Source organism: Telmatherina bonti, assembly GCF_933228915.1.
Source record: "Telmatherina bonti genome assembly, chromosome: 3".
In the NCBI taxonomy this organism is placed as follows: Eukaryota; Metazoa; Chordata; class Actinopteri; order Atheriniformes; family Telmatherinidae; genus Telmatherina; species Telmatherina bonti.
In genome coordinates this window covers 27881952-27907073 of record NC_136621.1, presented here as the reverse complement: position 1 = coordinate 27907073, position 25122 = coordinate 27881952, and the positions used below count along the sequence as shown (strand labels likewise).

The window sequence follows — 25122 nt, the reverse complement described above, 5'->3', positions numbered from 1 at the left end:
ATACACTCGATGAAACTAGTTTCAGTGTCCTGCTTAGTAACACGTTCACATGCAAACTGAAGGAGCTGAGAATTGAACCAAATCTCAGATTTGCAGATCATCAATTTCATCCTCTTAGCAACAATTAAAGAGTGATTCGAGAGGCTGCAACCACAGAAGACAGCTGAACACATTAAAAACAGCTTTTGAAATTGTTTTTAATGACTGATGTAGAGCTTTGGTAAAACGGACTTTAGGCATTTTCAACTGCAACACAGCTGACAGCTGAGATCTGGTGAGAGGGGAGAAAATAGATTTAGCCCTGCTATGGCAGTGGTGGGATAGCTGGATACATTCTTTGAGCTAACAGGAGCTGAAAACTTCATTATAATTATTAGTTCAAGTAGATTTTGGTCTCTCTTAATAGTGTTGCTAAGAAGAAGTACATCCTGAGGATGGTGCTAGAGGAAAGCTAATGGATGGTTGATTTATTTTGAAAGGTTAATTGCATGGTTTCACAGCTTCTGAAGAGAGAAAAATCAACGGCCTACAACATAGCAAAGTTTCTTCTGCTCTAAGCAAAACAGGTAGTCCCAGTGTACTGTCATTAGATTTTTCTTGAGATACAATAACATTTGGAGTAGAAATGTCAATGGGAGAGAAAAATAGATAATTTAAAAATACATCCCAGTAGGACAACGTCACCGTGTAAAGACTGGTGTTTACAACTGTTGCTTCCTGGGATGTTACTGGGGTTTTGTTGCTTTTGTTTGAATAACATGGCCAAAGCGAGTGGAGATGGTAAGAGAGAGAGTAACCGAAAAAGGACACAGAATGTGATTATTAACAAGCAAGTAAGGTGCAAAAATCTGACCCTTCAACCTTTATTTAAAGTAAAGAAATATTATTTTAATATCTGTATATATATATATATATATATATATATATATATATATATATATATATATATATATATATAATATTTTTAGAAACAATGATAACAAAGGTTTGCTTGACTGAAATAACTTGAAATTAGATTTTTTTTTTCACTTTCAGAAGCTATTCAAAATTTACATTTGCAGGATTAAAAGAGACAGACATTATTTTGAGGCTGATCCTGAATGATAAAATCCTCTGAAGCTGGAGTGAAAGAGGAAACATAACGTCTACACAAGCTGACGAGACTTTAGTTATATTTTTCAATAAGGTAAATAGAATGAAGCCCAAATATTAACCTTACTTTCATACTAATTTAATTGTGCAGAAACAAAAATGTAGCGTGTAAACATATGATAATGGTAATGTGTGTAAGCTTCAAATGTCCAGTATCTCTGTGTTGTGCTGTTACAAGACAGTTCTGGAAAGGGGAAGACCACTGACACTAGAAATGTTGCTTGCTGCTTCTCCAGATAAAAGGAAGCACATTAAAGCTTACTATCAAACATGATGCATTATACGGTACCTGAGTCGGTGGAGTAGACCCGGAAGCTCTTGTCCCAGAAGCCACACAGAAGGATGAAACGGTTGTCGGCTGTGATGACAAAACACTGGGAACTGATCTGAATGCTCTGATCCAGCAGGTCTGAGATCTGGCGACGATGAGTGCCCACGTTACTGGCTGAAAATGATTCAACAAGCACAAACGTACATGTTAAAAAAGCGCAGATGCACACACACGTATGACACCTCCAGTGTCATCCAACAAACACTTGGCTGTTTATACAGTATATCAGCTATTTTCAAAGAGTCTACACTTAGATGAACCCCCCCACTGAAGCTTCAGTGCCAAAAAGATTTGTGAGCGAACACATAAAACATCCTGGAGATTAAGTTTATAGGGACTTCACATTTTCCATGAGAGTCTGAGAACCTGAGTAATGTCAGAGCGTGCACAGCTTTCACAAAATATGTACACCACTCCAGTCGGGACAGACACAGGAAATTCATCTTGTTGGACTGATTAAGCCCAGTTAGTTAGAAAGCAAATTTACTGACATGCTCCTTTCCATAAGAGCCATCTTTTTCTCCCCCTTCTCTAAAGAGATGTGCCAATTGTTTTTCTTATTTAAAGGGGGTCAAACAGACTGAGGAGCAGGTGAAACTGGAAGCGTCCAGTGTATCTACTGCGACTAATATTTCATCCAATTTCTAACATTCCCCAGAGCCACAGATGGCTCAACACATCCTCAATTTACTGTGTTTAGCTCAGACTCCTGCTGGAATGCAAACAGTGTAAATATATTAGTGACAAGAACAAAACTCCCTGCAATCTCCCAAAAAAAAAAAAAAAAAAGTCCACACACTCCCATCAACACCCACACCGCCCGAAGAACATTAAGCACGAGGGTCGAGTCTTAAAATTAATCATAAATGAGTGTAAATGTCAAATTATGAAACATATGATAAATAAAAGGATAAAAGGAAAAAATTGTCCTAAATGCGTTGCTTCCAGTAACAAATAACACACACTCCCACAGCTATGCTCTTTTACAAACATGCACTGAATGCATAAAGACTGATGCTAGAATAAGATTTATTTTATTCTGCCGGAGGGCCACTGAAGCAGAGAAGCACAGCAGATGAATATCTGAGAATCAACACTGGTTATTTTCAAAAGTCAAGTCTTGGAGAAAAGGAGGGGCTGGGGGGAGGTGGTGGTCTAGAAAAGACTGATATTGACCATAGCCAGCAAAAGGAAAGAAAAAAAAAAAAAAGAGCAGTCCCCCTTTGCAGATGTGCATGAGATTGCGAGAGGCTCCGGAGAAACGTGAGAGCACACAGAATATAAAAAAAAAAAAAAAAAAAAGCCCTTCCTTGCTTCTCTTCCGATGCATCCCATACATCACTGCAGCATGGCGCTCTTCTCCTGCTCATCAACAAGTCGTGAGGGATGAGAGGCGCCCATATTGTCCTGACAGCCGTCCGGCGTGCATTCTCAATCACACATTATTACCACATTCATATTCATTCCCACTGACACGCGTCCTTTCCCTCCGCTCAAATTAAACCAAAGAAGATGCAGTCGGGGAGGGGGGGGACGATGGAGAGGGAGAAAGAGGGGGAGTTGATGATGAAATGCTGGCCTAGGCCACAGCTCATTGCATTCCAATTTGCATGCAAATGGTTTAGTGTGAGCAGGGCCTATATCATGACGAGTGAACTGGGGCAGAGGCTGAGAAACAACTCTAATCTACTGTCCAGGGACACAGCCCTCAGACTGCCATGAGTCACCAAGTGGCAAGCAGGATTCACACACAAATCCACACAAAAACTCATTTCATGCATACATAAGCTCACACTCAAGTGTCTGTGGCTTCTTTAACAGTCATAAATGACAGCGTACCTATCAGAGGGTCAATTTCCACAGGAAGTTGGTACTGCTGCTCTGGTGCGCTTTGATGACCTGACAAAGGGGAAGACAGATTGAATTAATATTGGAATTGAGTGGCCTTGTCAAGTAGATGCTGAGTTTGAGGTCATTATAACACACTGGAAACTATAAACATAAGGTCATAACATGTCACACTAGCCTATGAATACTTCTAGGAATCACCTAGTAGTTAAGGCGAAGTCCTACAAGAGCTACAGAGATTTTAAAGCACTAGAACATGCATTTATTAACATTTTGTCAGTTTGCGTGTTGATTTTACACTAACGGAACACATAGTGAAGTCTATCATTTTCGTCATACTTTTCATTATTATAAATATTTTTATTAACTTTGTTCCTTTAAATTAGTCTACAAGGAGAAACTACGAATGAATATATATATAATGCGATTCTCTGTTGATAATTATTCTGTCGATAACGTGCAGTGTGTAAAAAGATAAAACAGAGTAAGACAAGCCCAGTGCTAAGGTACATGAATAACTTCCCAACCTTTCTTCCGTTCCACTTTATTCATTTCGAAATCATAAACACTGATGTAAACTAAACATGAATGGATGTCCGCTGGCTCTTTGTGACTCTTTCTCTAGATGTAAATGGTGTAAAACAAGCTCATGAGCAAATGATCATGTCATCTCTCCCTTCTGCACTCTGAGATATGAGAGGAAGTTTAGGTCTGCAAACATGTAATCATAAGGCAACAATATAGTTCTGTGTATCAAATCAGCTCAGTAAATCAGTAAACCTTATGTGTCTCATCTGTGGTGTGCACAAATGACATTTTCTACTGAAAACTAATCAGTCTTCATCCTCATGATCTCAGAGATATCAAATTTAATGTATCTTCTTGGCTCCGATGGATGTTGGGTAAATAAGGTTTTGCAAAGTGATCGGGTGATGTATGAAGGAGGACGTGAGACCTAATGCCGGCTGCTACATGTGTCACATTTGATACTGCTGTCTGGTAGACACAGTCAACTGTCTCCCAAATCAACGTCCATCCTCTCTGGACGAGACAAGTCGATCTACATATAAATCAGAAGTATTAATTATTAAAGACAGATGAACAAAAGTGTGAATAAAAGCATGTAGTAGCTTTGAGATAACCTGTTTACTGCCGTTTTCTTGGAGAAACACAATAAATATATTACTATGTATATGTTTAGAGGCACAAGTCTCACCTGTCAAGCCATGCCATTTGTTGACAGCGAAGAGGCGGTTGGCGGTGACGGTGATGATGGCAGGTGATGTCAGACCTGGCTGAGTGTTGGCTGCGACATGTGTTACAGGAGAATTGGATGGAAACTTCAACACCATGATCACGTCTTGCTGCATCTGCTCCGTAAACATCATTGGGGTCTGCAGGAGAAGATACTGTTCAGGTCCCCGGGATGGACGGCAGGTGAATGGAAAAGAAGGGAAAGAGCAGAGGTGTGGAGCAGCAGGCAAAAAGTTGAAGGAAGAAGATTCAGTGTGCGTCAGGGAGGAGAAAAAAAGAGAAAGGGAGAAGGAGGAGGAAAGAAAAGCACGGAGAAAGTTAGAAGCAGAAAGAGTTCTTAGCAGAAATAGATCAGGAAATTTGTTTAAGTTTAAACAGAAAGGGCAAGTCAGAAACAGTTCTGCAGAGAAAAACTGGGAAAGGAGGAAAAGTCACTGGATTTCACAAACAGTTGCAGGATTTTCAACGTGGATTTATTGCTAAAGCTGATAAATGAAAAGGTATTTCTGTTCAGGCCTCCATCCACTCACAAATGTGTTATTATGAAGAGAAGCTCTCCCCTCCCCTCACGCAGAATAAATTTTCCTTAGTTGACGAAGATCTACTCAGGAAAGAGGCTGTAAATCCTAAAAGTTCAACTTGTGATCTTTAATTTATCTTGATGATGTACAAGGAATCGTAAATCAAGTTCTGCTCACAGAAACTCTGGAAGCAGCCCCCAACCCCCAACCAAAAGAAAAAACCAGCACATTGCATCTCTTCAGGATACCAATGTGAACTCCGGCACTGCAGTTTCAGTTAGTTGCAAATTTACCTTTCATGGGCAAGATCTGAGAAAAGCTGGCGTCTATACAACTCAGCTGTTATCTGAACACAAACTGTATCTCTGAGTATTTTCTGTCAGCTCTCATCGCTGTACTATTAATAGTAGATGATCTCACAATGAATCTGGACACAGGAAAGATAACAGATCTAGTACTTCCAGATGTAAATGTCACACTAGACACCACAATCAATGGATTGTCGCGAGTAAAGGTAGAGTCATGGCCTGACCGATGACTTGGGGTTGGCTGGGACTGAAAAGAGGTGGAAATAAATACCTGTCATGGGTGACAGGTAAGCGGGTGTCAGTAGCTAGAAGTGAAACAGAATAGGTTTATGTATGGCTACCTTGACTTCATTAACCTACCCCCCAAAAAACCCTACTTTTTTTAAAATTTACCTTCTAACAAACCAGAAAATAGTAGTGACTTGAGTTGCACAGTTTTACCAACAACTCTTAGAAAACATAAGAAAAAGATGGAAACTCAAAAGGTGAGAATGTGTTGTGCTAAAGACCAGAACCCATGAGGTTGGCCTGTCCTCTTACTAGCACCAGTACTAGGCTCCAGTCTTCTTATTATTCTAGGTAGAGCACTGTGCTTTAACCCGTCATAAATGACTGCAGAGCTAACTGGGAACACATCAGCAACTCTAGGTTTGTTTTGGTTTTCTGTTTTTTCCTCATCTCTTCAGACAATTCAGCAGACATGATACCTTCAAAATTGAGATAGTCTTTTGAAGAGATCAACTATGGCTTTTAGCTCTGCTGTTTGTTTTCCCGAGTGGAACTAAAACTGATCAATCCAATTACTGATGCCACACTTTGCATCAGTGACCAAATCAGAATCTCTTTAGGAGATAGTGGACTCATTCAGAGATATTTGAAGTCGACTAAATACTTCAGGATTCTTTCTAAGGGTGCATTCACATCAGGATAGCCTGCTAGGCTCAGTATTATTGGGGACTCAGCTCAGTTGTAGGGAGGTGTATCCATGTGGACCGAGATCGTGTTTGTGCGGCACCTAAGTCAAACGTGCCAAACTTTTACAATAATATATCCCCATTCCCACCAAAGGTGGCGCTGCACTAGTATTCAGCAAAAGAGAGGACAAGACTCGCATGAAGAAGAAAACACTTTCCTCATCTTGTGAGCTAAACATGGAGCAGAAAACTTTCGCTGTGTTGGGTTTGGGTCTTATGCAAGTATACTGCAGAAATACACTGCAACAATGACCACAGCATGAACAACAGACGAGGCAGAGGAGCCTTAACCCAATCGCTATGTATTTACCCACAATGCAATGCTACGTCAAATGCAGGAAGTGACTTTTTTTTATTTAGCTATATTTGGTCCACTTGAAATGGGCCAAGACCGGTGTTTGTTGGCAGACCGGGTCCGCTTGTTTAGTCCAAATCAGAATTTATTTGGTGTATTCGATTTGAATCAAAAAGGCTGATGTGAATGTGCCATTATAGATGTGACAACCATTAAATGGACATACAAACTTCTTACTGTGCATTGATTTAAACTTTTTACAAATATATGGCAGGAGAGAACATTTCCACTCCAAACAAAGTCCTTCCAGCCCCGTTTCCGTTGCTTAAACAAGGTTTGGAACCATTTACAAAGTGTTTGTACTAAGCAGCATGAACAGAAAGCTATTTTCATCCTTGCGTGTAAAGAAGAAGAACATCAGTGTTAAACATCAGGAAGAGAGCTGAGTAAATCCGGTCTATCTGACAGCTAACCAGAAGCAGTGACAGTATCATTAACACCAGCATGGGCAGATGCCGACACTGACAACGCACTAGCATGAGAGAGGAAGGAAAGAAAAGTGAAGCGTGAGATCATGTAAGAGCACAGAGGGCTGAGCGTTCTTGAAGGAATTTAAAGCTGCGGAAAGGGTTAGAAATGCGTTTGGAAGAATTGTCTGAATATTATGTTTTTGAAAACTGTATTTGGTGGTGTTAAAATAAAAATATTTCATAGGAATGTGCTTGTACAGTTAGACAGTGGATTCATAGCAATAGTCTGGGTTCGTGTGTGTGTGTGTGTGTGTGTGTGTGTGTGTGTGTGTGCACTGGGTGGTGGTCTACAGCAGCTGTCAGCGCCGCAGGGACACCACACTAATAGGGACTCATGGGATCTTGGTCCATCACAAGCAGGCACACTGACTGCACTCACTGGCCCTTAAAGGGCCATCACTTCAGAACTGCCCAGCTCTGCTCTCTTTCCCTGATCTCCTCTGTTTCCAGCTCAGGTGGAAAATCTGGCTCAGAACCAGGTTTCCAGCATGATGCTTTGCTTTCCCCTGAAAACCTCTCACTGAATGCATGTGCACATAAACGCTTGTGAACCCTCCTTTCACACACACCTCGCTAACGATGAGAGAGGGGATGATTTCAAAACCAAGACTGTATTTTCCCACAGTGGGGCAGGAACAAAGGGAGGACGAAAGGTGAATTTCAATTAAAGGAACGATTTACAGAATACATGGAAAAGTTATGTGGTGGCATTATGAGCAGACTAGAGATTAGCTGGCATCTGAAACCTCCTTTTAAACCTTATTTTCCAGGTTATCTGTTCGACATTTCTTTGTTAATGTATATTTGTGAGACCACTTACCACTTGCATTGCTGAGCTTCGGGGTGGATGCGGCTCAATGAGTAGCTGGCAGGGAGTCTGTCCAAAACTCCTGATCTGAGACTCCACAGCCTGAGGAAAACAAAAGGAGGAGAAATATAAACACAGAAAAGACAGTAAGGCATGCTCATCCTATGATTCCTTTTTAATGGGATTATTTTGCACATTGAAGAAAAAAAAAAAAACAATCTCAAAAGCTATGTTGTGCTTTGGAGAAACAAATATCAGATTGGGCCTACATTAAAATAAACTGAGCCTTTCAGTGAGAAGAAAAATACATGTTCACTCGCATGTTCTACATAAACATTCATTTTCTCTATCTCTTGCTAACTCACATTTACACACCACCATCCATTTATCCTCCACAGCCACAGAGAATCAGAGGCGAGCTGGGCAGGCGGGCTCTTATGCTTGGTTAGGTGGTGTTAATGAAGAGGTATAGGACCATAAATGTCAGAGCAGACGCCAGCTGAGCAGCCTCTGGACATCATCACACAGCTCACAGTCAGACCAACTAGCACGGGGTGGGACACACTCACTTTCTGGATGTATAAGGTTCTGAATAGTTAACCAACAAATCAACCAATTGTTGCACAAAAACTTCAGAGAAATACATTGAAATGTTTTAAATGCTGTATTTACATGTACTTTAGAAAAGAAGAATCTTATTCATCCCCAGATAAGTACAGAACTATAAGCATATTGTAGCATTTCAATAAATTAATGTCTAAAAGAAAATATCTGAACATACAGCAATTTCTTTAAGCTAATTACCAAAACTCCTTTCTTAAAAACAGAAACTTCTGGGACATGTCAGTGAACACAAGTTTAACAACTTTAAGCCAATGTACTGTATAAGAACATTTATCATATGAAGAAGCCAAATGGTGACAGATGGTTTATAAAATGGACAGGCAGACACAAAATGCCCAATTCAAAATGATGACAGAGCCATCAGTATGTTGGTGTGTTCTGTGACGGGCTGTGTGGGAGTGACAGCTTATGTGTGTAGGCTGAGGCGTCTGAGCCTCGCTTGGCGTAGGCCTGAGAGTGAGCTCATGGTTAAGGCTTGCATATGGTATTTCCATGAGAAAAAAGGTTGGGAAATTGTTGTGCTTATAACTATTGTCGAAACTAAGCAGAGGGACAAAAAGGAGGAGTGACTTTAACCTTCTATTTTAAGTTTCATCAGTGGTTTAGAGCTAAAAAAAAAAAAAAAAAAAAAAAAGCTACAAAAGCTCTACATAGATTTTTCTTCCAACTGGAAAGTAGAACTATCGTTCTTTTTTTTATTTCTGCTTTTGAGACAAACTACAAGCTCAGCTCATCACATGAATGAAAACATAAATTTACCAACAACCACTAGTGTCTGTAGAGATTTACTCAGCCAATAGTGTCTTCATTCTGCACTGACCTAAACACACGTATGTTATTTTGCCTTCATAGTGCGGTTTTTATTAATTATAACTGGCTTTTAATGAGTATTTAAAGCTTTGTACAGAAAGATGGTAAATGACATTGAAAACAGGGCACTTCAGTGCATCATTTTCCATCTCATGCACAGTTTGTCTGAGAAAATAAGTGCATCAGTCAAGGTCAAAGTGCTACCCTCCTCCGACTGCAGGCTATAGCATTTTGCTTAAGCTAATGTGTGGAAGAGACTCCTCAAAGGCACTCAACTTATCTTCATTAAGTTCAGATGTGACATTTACGAGGCTGTGGAAGGGTGGAAAGTGGCTGAGTCTAGGTCAGCGTGTTCTACTCCTATATGCCAATGCAATGCTCAGGTGATTATATGAGGGGCCATCCACAAGGCCAATCTCTTTTGGAAGCGCTGGCCCATGTCTGATGAGGGTATTCTGAATTCTATACATTTAAATGGCAGAGACGCCCTCAGCTCAGATGTCCCCAAGCCTGTCCTTTGATTTACTCAGCTGCTTGACATGATGGATGTCCATGTAAAACATTCTGCTTTTATGCAAATCGACCAAACAACACAGACTCTGTGAATAGAATTAAAACAATGAATACAGCAATGCACCAGGACGGTTTGCATATTTGGCTTTAAATTAAGATGTTTAAAAAGAAATACTAAATACAGTAGAATTCCCATCATCAAAAGAAAGCCCTATGTTTGGTGAGTGACTTTGGCAAAGTGTCACTGCGGGTTAACTTGCGTGGGCTTAATTCCCGTTTTCTGCTGAATTACGCAAACTCAATTCCGACAGGGTTCTGTGTTTTATCGCTGGTGTGAGAAGCTGCAGGATTTTCCATAATCATAAGTGAAAGAGGGGAAGCCCTGTATAATGATGAGAAGGCAAGTCGTTGTGTGTTTCTCTTCATGCTGCAAGAGGCAACACAGATGTGCACATGAACCGTCCAGTTTTTTGGGCTCGTTTGGGGCGGGGGGGCTGCAGGACAGGAAGTAATCGCGCGTTTGAAAAACACAGCAGGAATATTCCACAGTCACTAATCTATGCTGAGATATTCCAAACGTTCTCCTCAGACTGACATGCATACTGACCAACACAATTGAGGGTACTTATGCTGATGGGTACACATAAATATACATATAAAGATGTCAATTAGTAAATGTGTACATATGGATGTCTGACCAAACATATTTCACAATGTACCGTATAAATTTCTTGAGTGTGTGTGTGTGCAACAGAATTGGATCTGGTGGATGTTGGCATCTACCTAAAAGCCTGGCAGCAATACAGGATCAGCAAACCAAAAACACAGAACTCTGTGACCCAGTCTATTGCAAACACACACACAGATGCACACATCTGCAAACCATCCCCCTGACACTGAACTACCCTGGGGGCTGTCTTAATGCAGCCTAGCCCAGCCCAGACCACAGCTCAGGCTGAAACAGTTGTCACTCAATAATGGCAGACTCTGGGGACACTTTCCTACCCAAAACACTCAGTTTCAAAGCTCCTGCAGTCCTCATCCCCGCCCCCAGCACCCAGGTGTGACAAGGCCCAGGCCTGAAACTCTGCTTCCACCTTCTGCCCAGACAGGGCACATTTCCTTCCGCACAAACACAGTTGACGGAGAGCCTTGGATTAGCTCACAGAGGCAACACTGCTTTCGTTTATTTAACTAATTAAAGTGCTCAGACTGTGGGTGTTTTCAGAGGTGAAAAGCAGCAAGCTGGAGTCCCAGCATCAGAGAGGGAGTGAGAGCAGAAAACAACAAGCTTCCTTCATCTCTACGCAGTGGAACAAACTTTGACATTTTGCACATGAATATTAGCAGTTAGTAAAATGTTAGCTTCTGGATTGCAGCGCCACTGCCATTAAGGCATGTGTAATATTTTGTGAGATGTAGAAGGAGACTAAAAGAACACCATGGCTTTTGCAAACTGAAAAGTCACTCAAAACAATTTAGCAAGAGCTTCCCCAAAGTATAGAAAATACACAACACTCATTCGGAGAACCAATCTTGTCATTCAGCATGTACATTCAAAGAGTGCATTTCAGCAAGTAGGTTGAGGATGTCTCTGATGGGTTGGTACATTAATCAGTTCCATTGTCACTGGAACAGCTTGGCAGAAATAGTGGACTATCAGGGATCCAATTTTCTGGTGTGTGTGTGTGTGTGTGTGTGTGTGTGTGTGTGTGTGTGTGTGTGTGTGTGTGTGTGTGTGTGTGTGTTAACCAGAATAATGGGTAATGGGCAGAGCGTAGAAATGACCGGTGAGCACAGATAATGAATCTGCATGTGTGAGTGAGTGAGTGTGTGTGTGTGGATAAAGGCCAAAGCACATCTGGATGGGAATTAGGGTGAATGAGGTGATAAATCAATGATGTACCCCCGGTGCCCGCGATGCTCCAGTCACTGAGCATGAAGGGCAGCAACACAGCGGAGGCTGTTCGAACACTTCAGAGACACTGAACTCATCTCCATTTAGACATGAATGCCAAGACGCTCTTATTTATTACAGAAAGAGTCTTGTTTTTATTTATTTATTTAATGGTACTGCTAATACTGCACTCAGAACAGAAATGTGTTAAAACGGCCAACACAGAAGCAGTCTGACATAACGCTGTCTCAGGTTACTCCCAGGTTAACAATTCATAACAGTTCAGATAATCTGTTTGAATTAATAGGTAATCGGTCTTGCCTAGCTTGCCCTCTTATTGGATTTTATTATAGTGATGTCACAATTCCACATCTCAGTAATAATCTGAAAACCAGTAGAAATGGCCACATTGTAACAAACCGGGATTGTCCTTAAACAGAAAGTGTGTATAAAGCCTTCTATCGATACTACAACAACAATAAAAATAGAATGTAGCCCCTTTTGGCATTAAAACCTGCTGTCAAAAAGGTTGATGGGAGCGGGGTCAATTGGCCTTGCTGCTGGCGAGCTGCCTTCAACAGCAGATTGGTGAAGTTGTCATGCCTGTGTTGGGCTGTGGGCAAGCCAGCAGTGTTTTTCTGTTCTGCTCTGTGTTTTGTGTGGTTGCTTTCAGGCAAGGCTGTGTAGTTTGTGTGTGCAGCAGTTCAAAGTGGTGGAGATGAATAATGAATGAAAGCCAAAAAGGAGGCTTTAAGGCGTTAAAGTGGAACACTTGGTGGAGTGCTTTCAAAAGGTATCACACGAGGGGAAAGGCTTTGCTCAGCAATACCTGCCAGCAGGCTGTTAGCTTAGCTCTCCTGTGCCATTCTGCAAGCAATTTAACATGGCTAATGGCATCAAAAAAACCTCTGTGAAATACAAATGCAGAGAATTGGGAGGTGCTTTTATATTATACTCAGATCAAACATCCATCTGAGGGTGCTCAAGTGTACTTAAGGTAATATAAGAAATCCTCCTTAGTCAGCATGATCTGCATAAGTGAGTTCAATCAGTAATGTATAAAATGCTCGTGTACGGGTGCAAATTATATTGTGTAGCAGTCTCACCTCTCTGAGCATGGGGTCATTGATGGAGCTGAGGTTGACTGCACCTTCATAAGTCAGATAATAGAATACGTTGAGGGCTCTGGCAGCTTCAGGTCCCTGCTGCTTGTAGCCGAAAATCAAGTCGATCCATTGGTGAAGCTGGCAGGACACAAACTCGCTCTCCAGAGCCTGTGACGAGATAAGAGAAGAGATGATATGAGCTTTGTGAGCGTCAACAGATGCCCACCATTTAAACACCATACTCTGACCGAATGCTCCACCCCAAACATGCTCCTCATCCCATTACTGAACCACAGTTATCATTAATGCCTCTCAAAGGCAAATAAAACAGAATATTCGGCTAATTGTTCTTGCAACAGAATCTGACGATGATTTCTATAATGAGAGAAATGCACAATATGTCTATATCTGATCATAAGGGAGCATCAAAACTGTAGTAGCTCATTAGGGACCCGTTCTAGCTTCTGTCTTTGTTCTTTTCTGTGGCGCTTATGTGCCGATAACAGCACTATGTTGCTTCTCTGCAGACATCTCTGCGCCGCCATAATGCAGAGATCCAAGCCGTTTTCTCTCCTCATTAGTCGGCAAAGGAGGGAAACAGCATTTATGGTTTCCTCATAAAAACAGGCAATTGTGTTAATTTGTGTAAAGCTGTCTGCTCACAAAAGCCCTCTAAACACAACCAAATTAGAATGAGGCAGGCCTTGATTGTCATTGCTGCCTTGTGTCACATTAATTTGTGACAAAACATTAGCCTGCGCTGCACTTAAATGGCAATTTATATCATTTAAATTTTTACTGCAGATACCAGTGCATCCCTCACTTAAATGTGACTTTCTGACAGGTCATTTTGCATCTAATTTGTTCCCCCTCGCTTAATTACAACTTTCAGTCAGGGAGGAAAACAGCAGAATGTGTGCAGCTCAGGTATGATGTTTTCACTGCAGCACCAGTGAATTTTCAGCGTTACAAAGCAAACATGAGCTGAGCCAGTAAGACACTTGTATTTAGTGATTGTATTTAGTGGAAGAAAGAAAATGAAGCATAATCGGGTTTATGAAGTGATAAAAAAAGAGGAGACTAACACAAAAGGTTTTCTAGTTTAATGTGTGGAAGATAGTTCACAAGCAAAACAAAATTATATTAGTAGATTTTTGGTGGGTGTAGGATTATGATAAAGAGCTATATTAAAAACCTCTGGAAACGCTCACACCAACAGTGTAAATCACCAAATTCTTTAAAGCATTTAGAAGTCTGTCACCTAAACAGGTTAGACGTACAGTACCACAGCATGGTAGCAATGTTTCCGTGTGACAAAACTCAGATTTGTTGTCTAGAATCAGGCTGCAGTCCACTGTTCTAAAAAGCTCCAAATTAAGCACTGAAAAGCCATGATTTAACATCTGGTTAAATAATGGCTTTTTATTCCTTGAGGTATTAGCAATTGCTTGGTTTATTTCAAACAATACTCAGCTCTTGTATAGTTTGTTAATTATTTTAGTTGTATACCTGATTTGTGCAAAGGGTGGTTTTATACATAAAAAATATTTTGGATTTTAATGATCCATTTAGGTGCACAAGCTGTCCTGCAGTGCAAAATCGAAAAAAACCAGGAGGCAAGGAAAACAGCCATTCTTTTTCTCTTACAATGCCCTATTTCCTATTTTCTATTATAGGCTTGAGGTTTGGATGCCAAAGCTAAAACAAAACAAATCTGATGTTTAGTATTTTGTTTAAATGAAGCCAGACTGGACTCCATGTCTGTCTGTTCCACTATAATTGCATAATATTAGCTTGTATCACAAGTCTATCCTCTTATTAATGGTACATTATAAACCAGGAAAAAAAACCCACACTTTGTTCAAACTGTCGTTAAGAACGGACAGACTGAGGTTCAGTGGTGCGTGTAGGTATGTCTGTATGTGTGTGAGTGACAGAGAGGGAGATCAGTTCATTATGTGCTAGAATTGACCTTTGACGGGCCCTACTCCCCTGTTTCTAAAACTAAAGCTGGGACTGATGGGCATTTAATGTGCACTGCAATCAACTGTCAATCAGCATGGGGAAACAAAGAGCAGTCATGTTATTGCAGCTCCCTCTCCAGAGGCCATCCTTATGTAAATCACTCACATATCATTTGGAGAGGCTTAAAAGCAGAATAATAAGAGAGCACTGGAAAAGTACATTTGTGTCTTGGTTTAGTTTGTTAACATCTGTCTAACAAAAGGCTCTGCCATCTCTTTAGTGGACTGCAGTAGATTCCAGTGATTTAAAGGATATCAGCCTCTGCCTGATGAGATGTGGTAAATAGTCTTTAAAGGCACTTCAAAGTATTTTAACTGGAAAAGATAAATGTAGTAGTGTTAAGAAATGATCCAGCAAAGAAGATATAAGGATGAGGACAAGGTCGAGTTTAAACATGAAGTGATATTTAAAGATTCAGGCTGACATCAGAATGATGTTTGCAACAAGATAATAACTGAACTGGAAATATTCTGTAATTTTCTTACTTTTTTCTCACTAAATAGTTTAAGAGGAAAATTAGCATTGAGATCCTATTTAACAAACTGTGCTTGTGCCTCCAGAGTTTGATAAAACATAAAATTCCATGTAATGCTGCACAGTATAACAGATTTAATTATCACTACTGACACTCTGTATTGTACTCTAAGAATTACTTAAGTAATAATAGTGCAATGTGGAAGTATTAAGGTCAATATTTTTTTGTAAAAGAAAAAAGAAAAAAAAAATCGAAAAAAAAAAAAGGTACAGAATATGAACATAAAAGTTGAAAAAGTTGCATACTATTTACTTTGCATACAGCTATGTGTAAATTTAAGTTAAGTTTTTTGGTAAAGAAAGGCCTCCAAAATTGTTTTGTCCTTGAAACCAATATAAAAAAAATCAAGGACACTAAAACTTAATACATTTTTCAGGAAACATTACATATCTCTAAAATCACTACGCAAAATACAAATTGAAATGACTGTTTGTGTTTGTCTTTTTACAGTTAAAATGTAATGTTTAAGTTAACATTAATACCCAACAGCACTTGCAGTGTTGGCAAATGAACTTGAGCATCGCAATGTCGTCACAATCAAACAGGCAATGAAATTAGCTATGGTATCAACATTTGCTAATAAAGCCAAGAAGAGTGCATGTTTGGAAGTGGAGTTGTTTGATGTGTAATTAATAACCGTGAAGTCCAGAAATTAGACGTGTTCCAATTACACATCAACAGAGTGTAAGGTGAGCAGGTGTTGAAACGTTTTCTCGTGTGGTGCCACGCCATGGAAGCGTCTGAGCAGAAGGTTGGGGCAGATAGCAGATTCCTGAAGTGGGATCTGGGGCCACTTCAGGAGAACCAGGCTGGATTACTGATGTGCCAATTAGCAGCCAGTGTGTGCGTCCCCGTCCCCCCCCCTCCCACGCCACCTCAGGGGACTCTCTGATAATTAATGAATAATTTAGCATGCTTTTATGTAAATGCTGACAGGGGGTAGAAGTCACTGGAAACCCACGTTTCTATTGTTACAGATTTGACAAAGTACACCTTTGAAGCATTGGGGGGGTCCTCTTTGTTGTACGCTGTGATTTGATTTAAATGGCAACAAAATTTTGGAATATTCTCCAATGTAGAAGCATGATTCATTTATCCTAATCATTTCCTCCCATTACTGCCAGCATGTATGCAAATACACATAACTATATACACTCTTCCTGAAGAACATGTTTATTTTTCTTGTGCTGTGATATGACAGGCTGGGATGTGAATTCCAGTGGGGAAAAAAACGTATTATAACGAAAAAGGCTTGTGTGTGTGTGTATATGTGAAAGTCTCAGATTACTTTAAATCTTTCCTTTGTGAGACATCTGTAGCTTGAGTGTGGACTTTAAGCCTATAAAGAAAACCAAAAGTCCTCAAGAAGGATGACAGCTTGACCATGTGCCTGTCAATATGTTTTGCTTTATAGGGAGTTATAGTTAAAAAGACATACTTTCCCAATTTGAGACATCATGCCAGAAACACAGAGTGATTGCAATTAACCAGATGGTGGACATTAAACTGGGATTACTGAGTCCTGAGAGGCAAACATGTACAGAGAATATCTTATCTTTACTCAGCAACTGGAATGTGTTTTCTCCTTTGCAGATGGGAAATTTATTTTTGCTGTTTATATACAATTTCACACTTTTTACCTTCTTGTAATGATTCACTTTCACTCCTAAAACTGAAAGGTTCTTCAACGGGCTATGGTTCTGCAGTAGACCCATCAGTGAAGTTTCTGTACCTCGTTGTGGTTTGTGGTTAGCTTTATGATCTGGATTGAGCTGGATTTCACTTCAATCTTAACGAGGTGACGGTGAACACTTTCCTCCTACCCTCAGTGCTCCTAAAAAACCCTTTTAAAGACTTATAGAAAGCTGTCTGTAAGGATGTTAAACATCTCTTAGCTAAAATCAATCCCCTCATTTGCATGCCATGCTTGCAAGTGTACATCCACAGAAACGCACGTTTGTGTAATTTGATGGACATGTGGAATGCATGGTTGTCAGTGTCATGTTTTTATATTGATTACACATGAATAAGTCCAACACTTGTCAGGTTTGAATATATTTTAACTGGTAATGAACAAGCTCATGCAAACAGCCCTATAAACCATACCATGTGACAGACAAACATGTACTTTCAGTAGTTAGAGTAAGATGTGTTAGGTAGATCAAATCAGTGTGTTTTTAAAAACACAGATGGTTCCCACGCGGGGTGATTAGAGATGAGCAGGGTTAATATAAGGAAGATGATTACAAAATATTTCTGGGGGGGAAAAAAAAAAAAAGACAAACGGTAGTTTTTTTAAGCTTATGTGTTGTCTTTTCTGTCACTGGTTCAGTTTAGTTCCAGTTTATATATTTGAGCTTTTTCATCTACAATTACCAATGAGTGATTAAAGTTGTGTGTATGCTCTACGCAAAACATCATTATGTTTAACGAATACCAGACTATTTTTTTCCCACTTTAACACAACTTAAATATCTTCCTGGTTTAGTTTCTCTTTTCATCTTCCAAGTTCAACAGCCGCCTTTTATTTTCCAGTCTACTTATTCTCTCACTTTTAATCCCACTCCTCTCTTTTCCTGCTGCTCTTTCTACAAGTCATCTGATCCTTTGGATCAACTTCTCTGGAGCTGCTTTGGCAAGAGGTTGACAAGCAGTCTGATTAAAGGGCTTATTTAGCTCAGTGTAGATGAGAAGCTGATTGTCATTTTGAAGCAGGCAGGGGGGAGGCTGTACACAGCCAGCAGAGAGAGGGGGCCCAATATGGAGGACGAAAGAAAAAAGTAATGGGTGACGTAAGGAACGAGATCCTTAGAGCAACCATGCAACTAACGAACCATTTCCTTTATTCTCAAATATCTCAAATTTGCACAGACTAGCTCAGCCCCAGATGTTAGTTTGGTTCCACCCTCCTTGCTAGTCAGCTAATTAGAAAGGTCACAACTGTGAGAGTTCTGGCTAAGGTTCAGCGGAGCCACTCGCCGGCAAGTGGAACCTGAAACTCTAACCTTAATTCTCTCCTCCCATCTTTCTTTCCATCTCTCACCCAGTTGAGAAGCAAAAATATCATGTTAATGGGTAAAAAGAAGCAGAATGAGCAGAGATTTGAAAACAAAATAAACATGCTATAGTGGATTTGGTCTAATTTACAGCACAAACAATGAGGCAGACTATTGATTGAGAACTAAATGAGTACAGTGAATCATGTTCACCTAAAGTCAGGAAAATAATGTTACAGTCCCCCGTCCCTTTTTAGTTTTTGGTTCAGGCTAAATAGCTAGAAAATGCGACACTAATGCCACAAGACGACAACAAATCCTAAATGAGCAGTTATGTTAAAGAAAGGAAAAGTGTGGAAGGTTTTGGTTCTGAAGGAATACATTCGGGTGGCCACTAAAAGGAGCATCTTTGTTTCAGACGATGTTTATAAGTATCGAGGCCACTTAAAGAGTAGAAACGACTGGAATGAATCATTCAGCTCATCAACAATGCAGTTAGCTGGCAAAGAGAAGATTATAATGATTTTGTATGCAAAGCTACAGCTTGCTACCTCATGTATGGATGTGACTAAGGGTACATTCACATCAGGACAGTCGGCTAGACTCGGTCCAATTGGGGACTCGGCTCAGTTGTAGGGGGGTGTATCCATGCAGACAGAGATTGCATTCACGGTGCACTTCGGTCAAACGCGTCAAACATTTACCATGATATATCCCTATTCCCACCAAAGGTGGCGCTGCACTAGTGTTTAGTGAAAGAAAGGACAGACCCACGTGAAGAAGAAAATTGTTGCGAGTGAAACAGAGCACGAAACTATCGCTTTTTTTTTTTTTTTAATTTGGTCTCATGCAAGTATCCTGCAGAAATACACTGCAACAATAGATGCAGTATGAAACACAGACGAGGCAGAGGACTCTTAACACGACCACTATGCATTTACCCACAATGTAATGCTACATCAAATGCAGGAAGTGACTTTTTTGTAATACGCTTCCTGTATTTGGTCTGCTTGAAACGCGCAGACACCAGTGTTTGTAGGCGGACTGAGTCTGCTTCTTTGGTCCGAATCAGAATTTGTTTGGCGCATTCACAGCTCTCCAAACGAAGCAGATTTTCCAAACAAATGGACTAGGATTCAAATAAAAAAGGCTAATATGAATGTGCCCGAAGTCCATAAGTACAATATACAAAAGGAAATGACATCCACCAGCTCCACAGAAACTCAGAGATCCAAAACAAAATCCTAATTTACAGATACTGTACCTGCTCTTTAAAAAATACATGGGTGGGTGAGTTCAACAGTATGTTACATGCTAATCTGATTACACAGGGCTGAAAATAAGTGTAGTTAAATTAGTTCATGTTAAATCTTTATATTTTATAGTAATTTTGTCTCAGTTTTTCCACATTTATTTTATTTCTGTACATATTTCCTAATCTGTTTCCTTATCTTTTCATGCGGCAGCTCCAACTTTTCACAGCAAATGAGCCTCTTATTTGACATTGGTTAGACTGACATAAGGTTCTGGGGGAGCACAGGAAGAGTGAGAAAGACAACATTAGCGAGTGAACATTTCAGCAACAGTAGATCATCCCATTTCTCAGGCTTTCATTAGCCTCCTCAATTACGTCATTGAAAAAGAGGTTTAAGAAGAGGAGGGGGAGACAAGTAGGATAGAGGAGGATGCGAAGGGGGGGGGGAGCAGCTCATAAAACACGGAGCACACAGTAAACATGTCTGCCCTTATGCATGACAATGCCCCTACAGTGAGCGCTGTCTGACATTAGCCAGATAACCCTCCGCTACCCCCCATGCTAGTTCCCGTCCTACAACAAAGCTTTCAGTGGAGACACCAGGGGAATAGATTAGTACTAGGCTAACATGGTAAACCATGTTTTTGTTACATGAAGCCACGACGGACAAGGCGACGTTAAGATTTTCACTTACTCAGTCATTCACAAGTGCATGAGTACATGCAGTGGCTTCCCTCAGCTCACACATGCGTTCCTATGGGGTTACTATGAGAAGAAGAAGAGGAGGCTGGTGGGAACAGCCTGATGTGGCTGTCTAGTCTGAGAGTGCTGTGTGGATGAGAGGTAAACGTAAACAGCCATGATCTTTGACTTTCTATAGCTGGTGGTCTAAGCTTGGGAGCTTTTATGGTGGCTATATGTCCTGTGGGAAAAAAAAGATGTGGGACATGTTTTTGTCTTCTGTACTCCACTAGCTCTCATATTTTAAATAAAAGTCAATGGACGAATGTATATTAATCATTTTCCAACAATAGTCTTATCAAATGGCAAAAGCAGCATATACAATATCTGTTCCCAACATCTGGAACGATAAAAAACTGATTATGGCCAAGTTTTCTATGTGTGGGTGGCTGTCAGCATATAAAGCTGACGAACTTCAGAGAAAGACTTTTAACGTGTTAGAATATGGAGTTTGGGGGTTGAAGTGATTTAGCTTCTATTAGTATGAAGCTTGTCTGTTAGCAGTCATGTAAATCCGCCTCAGTAGGCTAGAGTAGCGTAACGTCATCACTACCATGACAGCTGGAAGGTCTAATGTGAGACTTTGAAACGGACCGACGTGAACGTTCACAGCAAGAATATTATAAAAATATTTTCATTTCAAACACTGTTTTCCTTTATACAACTAAACTGTGAACAGGCCTAAGTCATCATTGACCAGTGACCAGTGCTGCAGTTTTGACACTTCATGCAAAAGTGTCAGATGTAGGATCAACATACTTCAGCAGACCTCATTTGGTTAATCGAGCCAGTGAATTAGACCTTAATGGGAATACAAATAACTCAGGTGATTTTTTTTTTTGCTACCAGATACACCAAACTGAACAGTTTTATTTTTGAATTGCGACTGAATCACATGTTCTGTAATAACAGAAAAACTAATCGCAAGCAAGCTGCATTCACAGGCAATATTTGTACTTTTACTTTGAAGAGGATACTGAGAAAACAAAACAAAAAGAAGGAAAATAACTGAAGAAGAAATGCAGTAAAGAGCTACAATGAGATGATAACAATACCATGTTTGCATTATAAGTACTGTATATTTTCATTATGGCCTAAATTCAAAATAATGTTGTTTACATTACAAAAGCAAAACCTGGATTAAAAAAAAAAAAAAAAAAAAACCCATTAAACTAATTTTCCTATGATTTTTGAGTGTTTTAACAATGCTTTGGTTTTTATGCATTAAATACTTGCTGTGCACCAGCTATTTTACTGGACTATTTTTACTGGACCCCTTCTGATGTAACTAGACGATTTCTGTTGCAGTATCATCTCCTACTGGAGTACAGTACGGCTTCAAAGATGAATTGCAATGGTGACTGGTTAGAAAGGACTAAATCAGCATTAATTATTGTTGCCTGAAATGTGTACACCATTGAAATGTAAAGAATATTACCTTTCCAGCAGTGTATATTGTGCAGATACTTCTAAAGTAGACAGAGTAAAATACATACTTATGGGCCATGTCTCATCCATGTGACGTCTGGTTTCAATGGGTAAAAACTGGCAGCTTCTGGCATCTTTAAAATTATGTGGTTTATGTGTTTTAATGAAAACACATGGAATCATTATAATTTCTTGAGATTGGTTTAGCTGAGAAATGTATAAGATATAGCAATAAAATATAACATTTAAGACATCTTAATAGAGCATGCTCTTCTTCAGTGAGTCTAAACTGTTAATCTGAAATCAAATACACCCACAAACTGATCCTCTAGCAGAGGGTTTGCTCATTGGGTCTTACGTCATAGCACATGAATTACTGGTACGAGAACATCCAAGAATATTCCACACTCACTTTTGGGTTCGCATCCAATTCAGCACAAGAATAATTACTGAGGAGCATAGATGTTACCGCTTGAAGGAACACAAGTTATTTTGTGTCTATCAGCCATCGAAAGAGATGTATTTACAGTAAGAATTGACCCTGTATGGTGTAGACGTATATTTTTCTGCTCAAAACCAGCTAGTGATCCATAATTTAACTGCCTTTCCCCATTGAATAAGAATAAAATCTGTCTTTTTTGGGATGGGAGTTTATCCGATGTCATCGTTGGTGCTTTGACTGGACAAATGCTTTGTGGTGGGAAAAAGGCTTGTGTGCCAGTATCTCCCCTGTGTGTTGCTGTCAGGTTGGTCAACAGCACTGCAAGAGCAGAGATGACGAAACATTTGAAATATAGACCAGTAAATGATCTCCAAAGAATTAAGTGAGATAGTGTCTGTATCGCACCTTTCATGTTGAGCAAAATAAGTTTTAAAAACATTGGAAAAAAAAAAAAAAAAAAGTATAATTGACAATCACAGCAGCTGCTTCATAACAGATGCTAAAAAAAGAAAAACAAATAATCAAATATAGAACTTGAGCTTGGTCTTCTGTCGAGTACCTTGCTGCACTATTTGGCTCAGTGTAATACATGAAACTTTCCCCAACAATATGGTTAAAACTGCTGTATACAAGCAGCTCCCACTGAACCCTAGAAACATGACAGCACAAGCAAACACTGATATGGAGCACAAGTAAACCTAAAATTACACAATCACCTGCTGCAGATTTAATAGTTAGCAGCCCTGAGAAACAAGATGTAGTTATATATGGCGGAATGTCATCAGGGTCGACAGTGCTCTGAAAAATGGAGTTATCTGGTGGAGAAAGGATCAAGTTCTTAACCTCTTCAACGACCTCCTAGTAAAGACAACAAGCAGCCCCTGATTTCTGTGGCATGCAGCTTCAAGACCCCAGTGTCTCTCTATGGATGTGTGTGGGTGTGTGATGGCCCAGGAAAAGGGGAGTATGCCTTTACAAGCAAGCCTTTAAGTATACTGTAGGCACTTTAATGTGGCGGTGGAGCATGCTTATCTTTAAGCACTGAGGTGCTTTGTCTCCAGCAAGTCTTGTCTAAAATCCAACTATTTGTCAAAACATCAAACTTGTGCTTATGAGGTGAAGCCTCAGTGTTGTGTAACCTGTGCGGACAAACACTTGGAGCTAATCTGTTGCTACGTAGCACATTTCTTGCTAAACATCAGTGATGAACTGTGGCATTTCCACCAGTAGAGTTGTATAAACCAGGCTAAAGCTTGATGTGACGTTTATATCTTCTAGATTTTCTTTACCAACCACCCAAGTCTCCCTCACAACAACAAAAACAAGCTGCTGTTTGCACGGCAGTGAAATCTTTTACTGAGAGAGCTTTTTAATGGCCTCTCCAGATTGAGCTCTAATTAGCTGTTAATCATCTAAGGCTCATAACCAGAGTGCAGACAGCACGCATGTGTGTGTTTGGAAGGATCCGTGCATTAGCGTGTGTTTGTGTGTTCTCTCCTGCTGTCTTTCCTTGTGTTGTGAGGCCATTAGCAGCAGAATTGCTAACAGAGCCAAACAGTCCATTAACTCCTTCACTCTTCCTCTCTCCTCTCCACTATGCTCATCTCTCTCACAACAGCACCACAGTTGCCAGCTGACACCCTCTAATGTCAGCTATCTGTCATGACCAGAGACCTGTCCACCCACACATCCCTCCCTACACCCCGTCTCAGGCCTGGTCTGTGTATCATCTATACGATGATATAACTCTTAAGAAATAATCTGATGCAAATCATGTTAGTGTATGTAAATTGAAGTGTGTACAGGACAAATTTTCATCAAAAACCTAAGTTGTGACCTTTAAATGTCAGTCTGAAGAAAAATCTGAATACTGCTATGACCTAAGAATAAAGCCTGAAGGAGGGGATATGTAGGTAAGGCCCACTGAAAGCTAAATGTGCAGCTGATACTCACAAGCCGTGTCAAACCTGAACACATTTTTATTTATGCTTCTTACATTTTTTAGCTCTTACACTTTCTTGATGGGCTCTGCTGCATGTTGGATCGATATCTCAATGTGCACAAAATAGAGAAAGAAGCTGAAGACTGAAATTTTATCAGCTTCAGAGCAGCAAGTATCAACTGCAGGGGCAGTCTGCTTGGATCAGACCAAATTGCCTCTGCAATAAATTAGGCAGAGTGGAAGGAGCAGAGGGAGCAAAAGTAGACAAGACAAGCATGTTGGAACCAGTAATGAAAAGGTACTTTGTGCTTACAGGAGCACAAAGAATATCCATGCAGATACTCTAACCGTCAGGTTTCTTCATCTTGCATGCAATAAAGTGATCCAAATTATGTTTTTAAAGTGGAATTATTCCATCTAAATGTAGTTTTGATTTGCAGATATCCATGGTGAAGACATAATTTGTAAATATGGCATAAAATCGAAATAGTTAAATATATAATTATTACCTTTATAACTGAATGGATGAATCCACAGTGACGTCATTAAATGATGTGTTAAATACTTATCCGAAGCTTCAAGTTCGACAATCAGCCATTTCTGTTTTGTTGTTTTTGGAGGCAAAAGTGAGCAAGCTGCTAAGCTGGAGACTCATCTTTGAAATCAAATAGGACAATAGGCTTTTTATCAGTTCTTAGCGTATATGATGAGAAAGAAAGTGCACTTTATGACACTTGATGTTAGTTACACTGTATTGGAAAAATGTAACAATTTGTTTGGTTTTGAA

The 25122-nt window shown here is 40.0% G+C and overlaps 1 protein-coding gene across 1 annotated transcript in view; it reads right to left on the bottom strand.

The window, feature by feature from the left end:
- Positions 1–25122, bottom strand: part of lrba (LPS-responsive vesicle trafficking, beach and anchor containing) — a 181672-nt gene that overhangs the window by 14671 nt on the left and 141879 nt on the right. Inside the window, exons 47-51 of the mRNA XM_079264531.1 lie at positions 12972–13139; positions 8034–8123; positions 4548–4740; positions 3323–3382; positions 1442–1597 (exon numbers count right to left, since the gene is read on the bottom strand). Of these exons, the coding sequence (XP_079120657.1) occupies positions 1442–1597; positions 3323–3382; positions 4548–4740; positions 8034–8123; positions 12972–13139 (667 nt within the window). The remainder of the gene's footprint in view (positions 1–1441; positions 1598–3322; positions 3383–4547; positions 4741–8033; positions 8124–12971; positions 13140–25122) is intronic.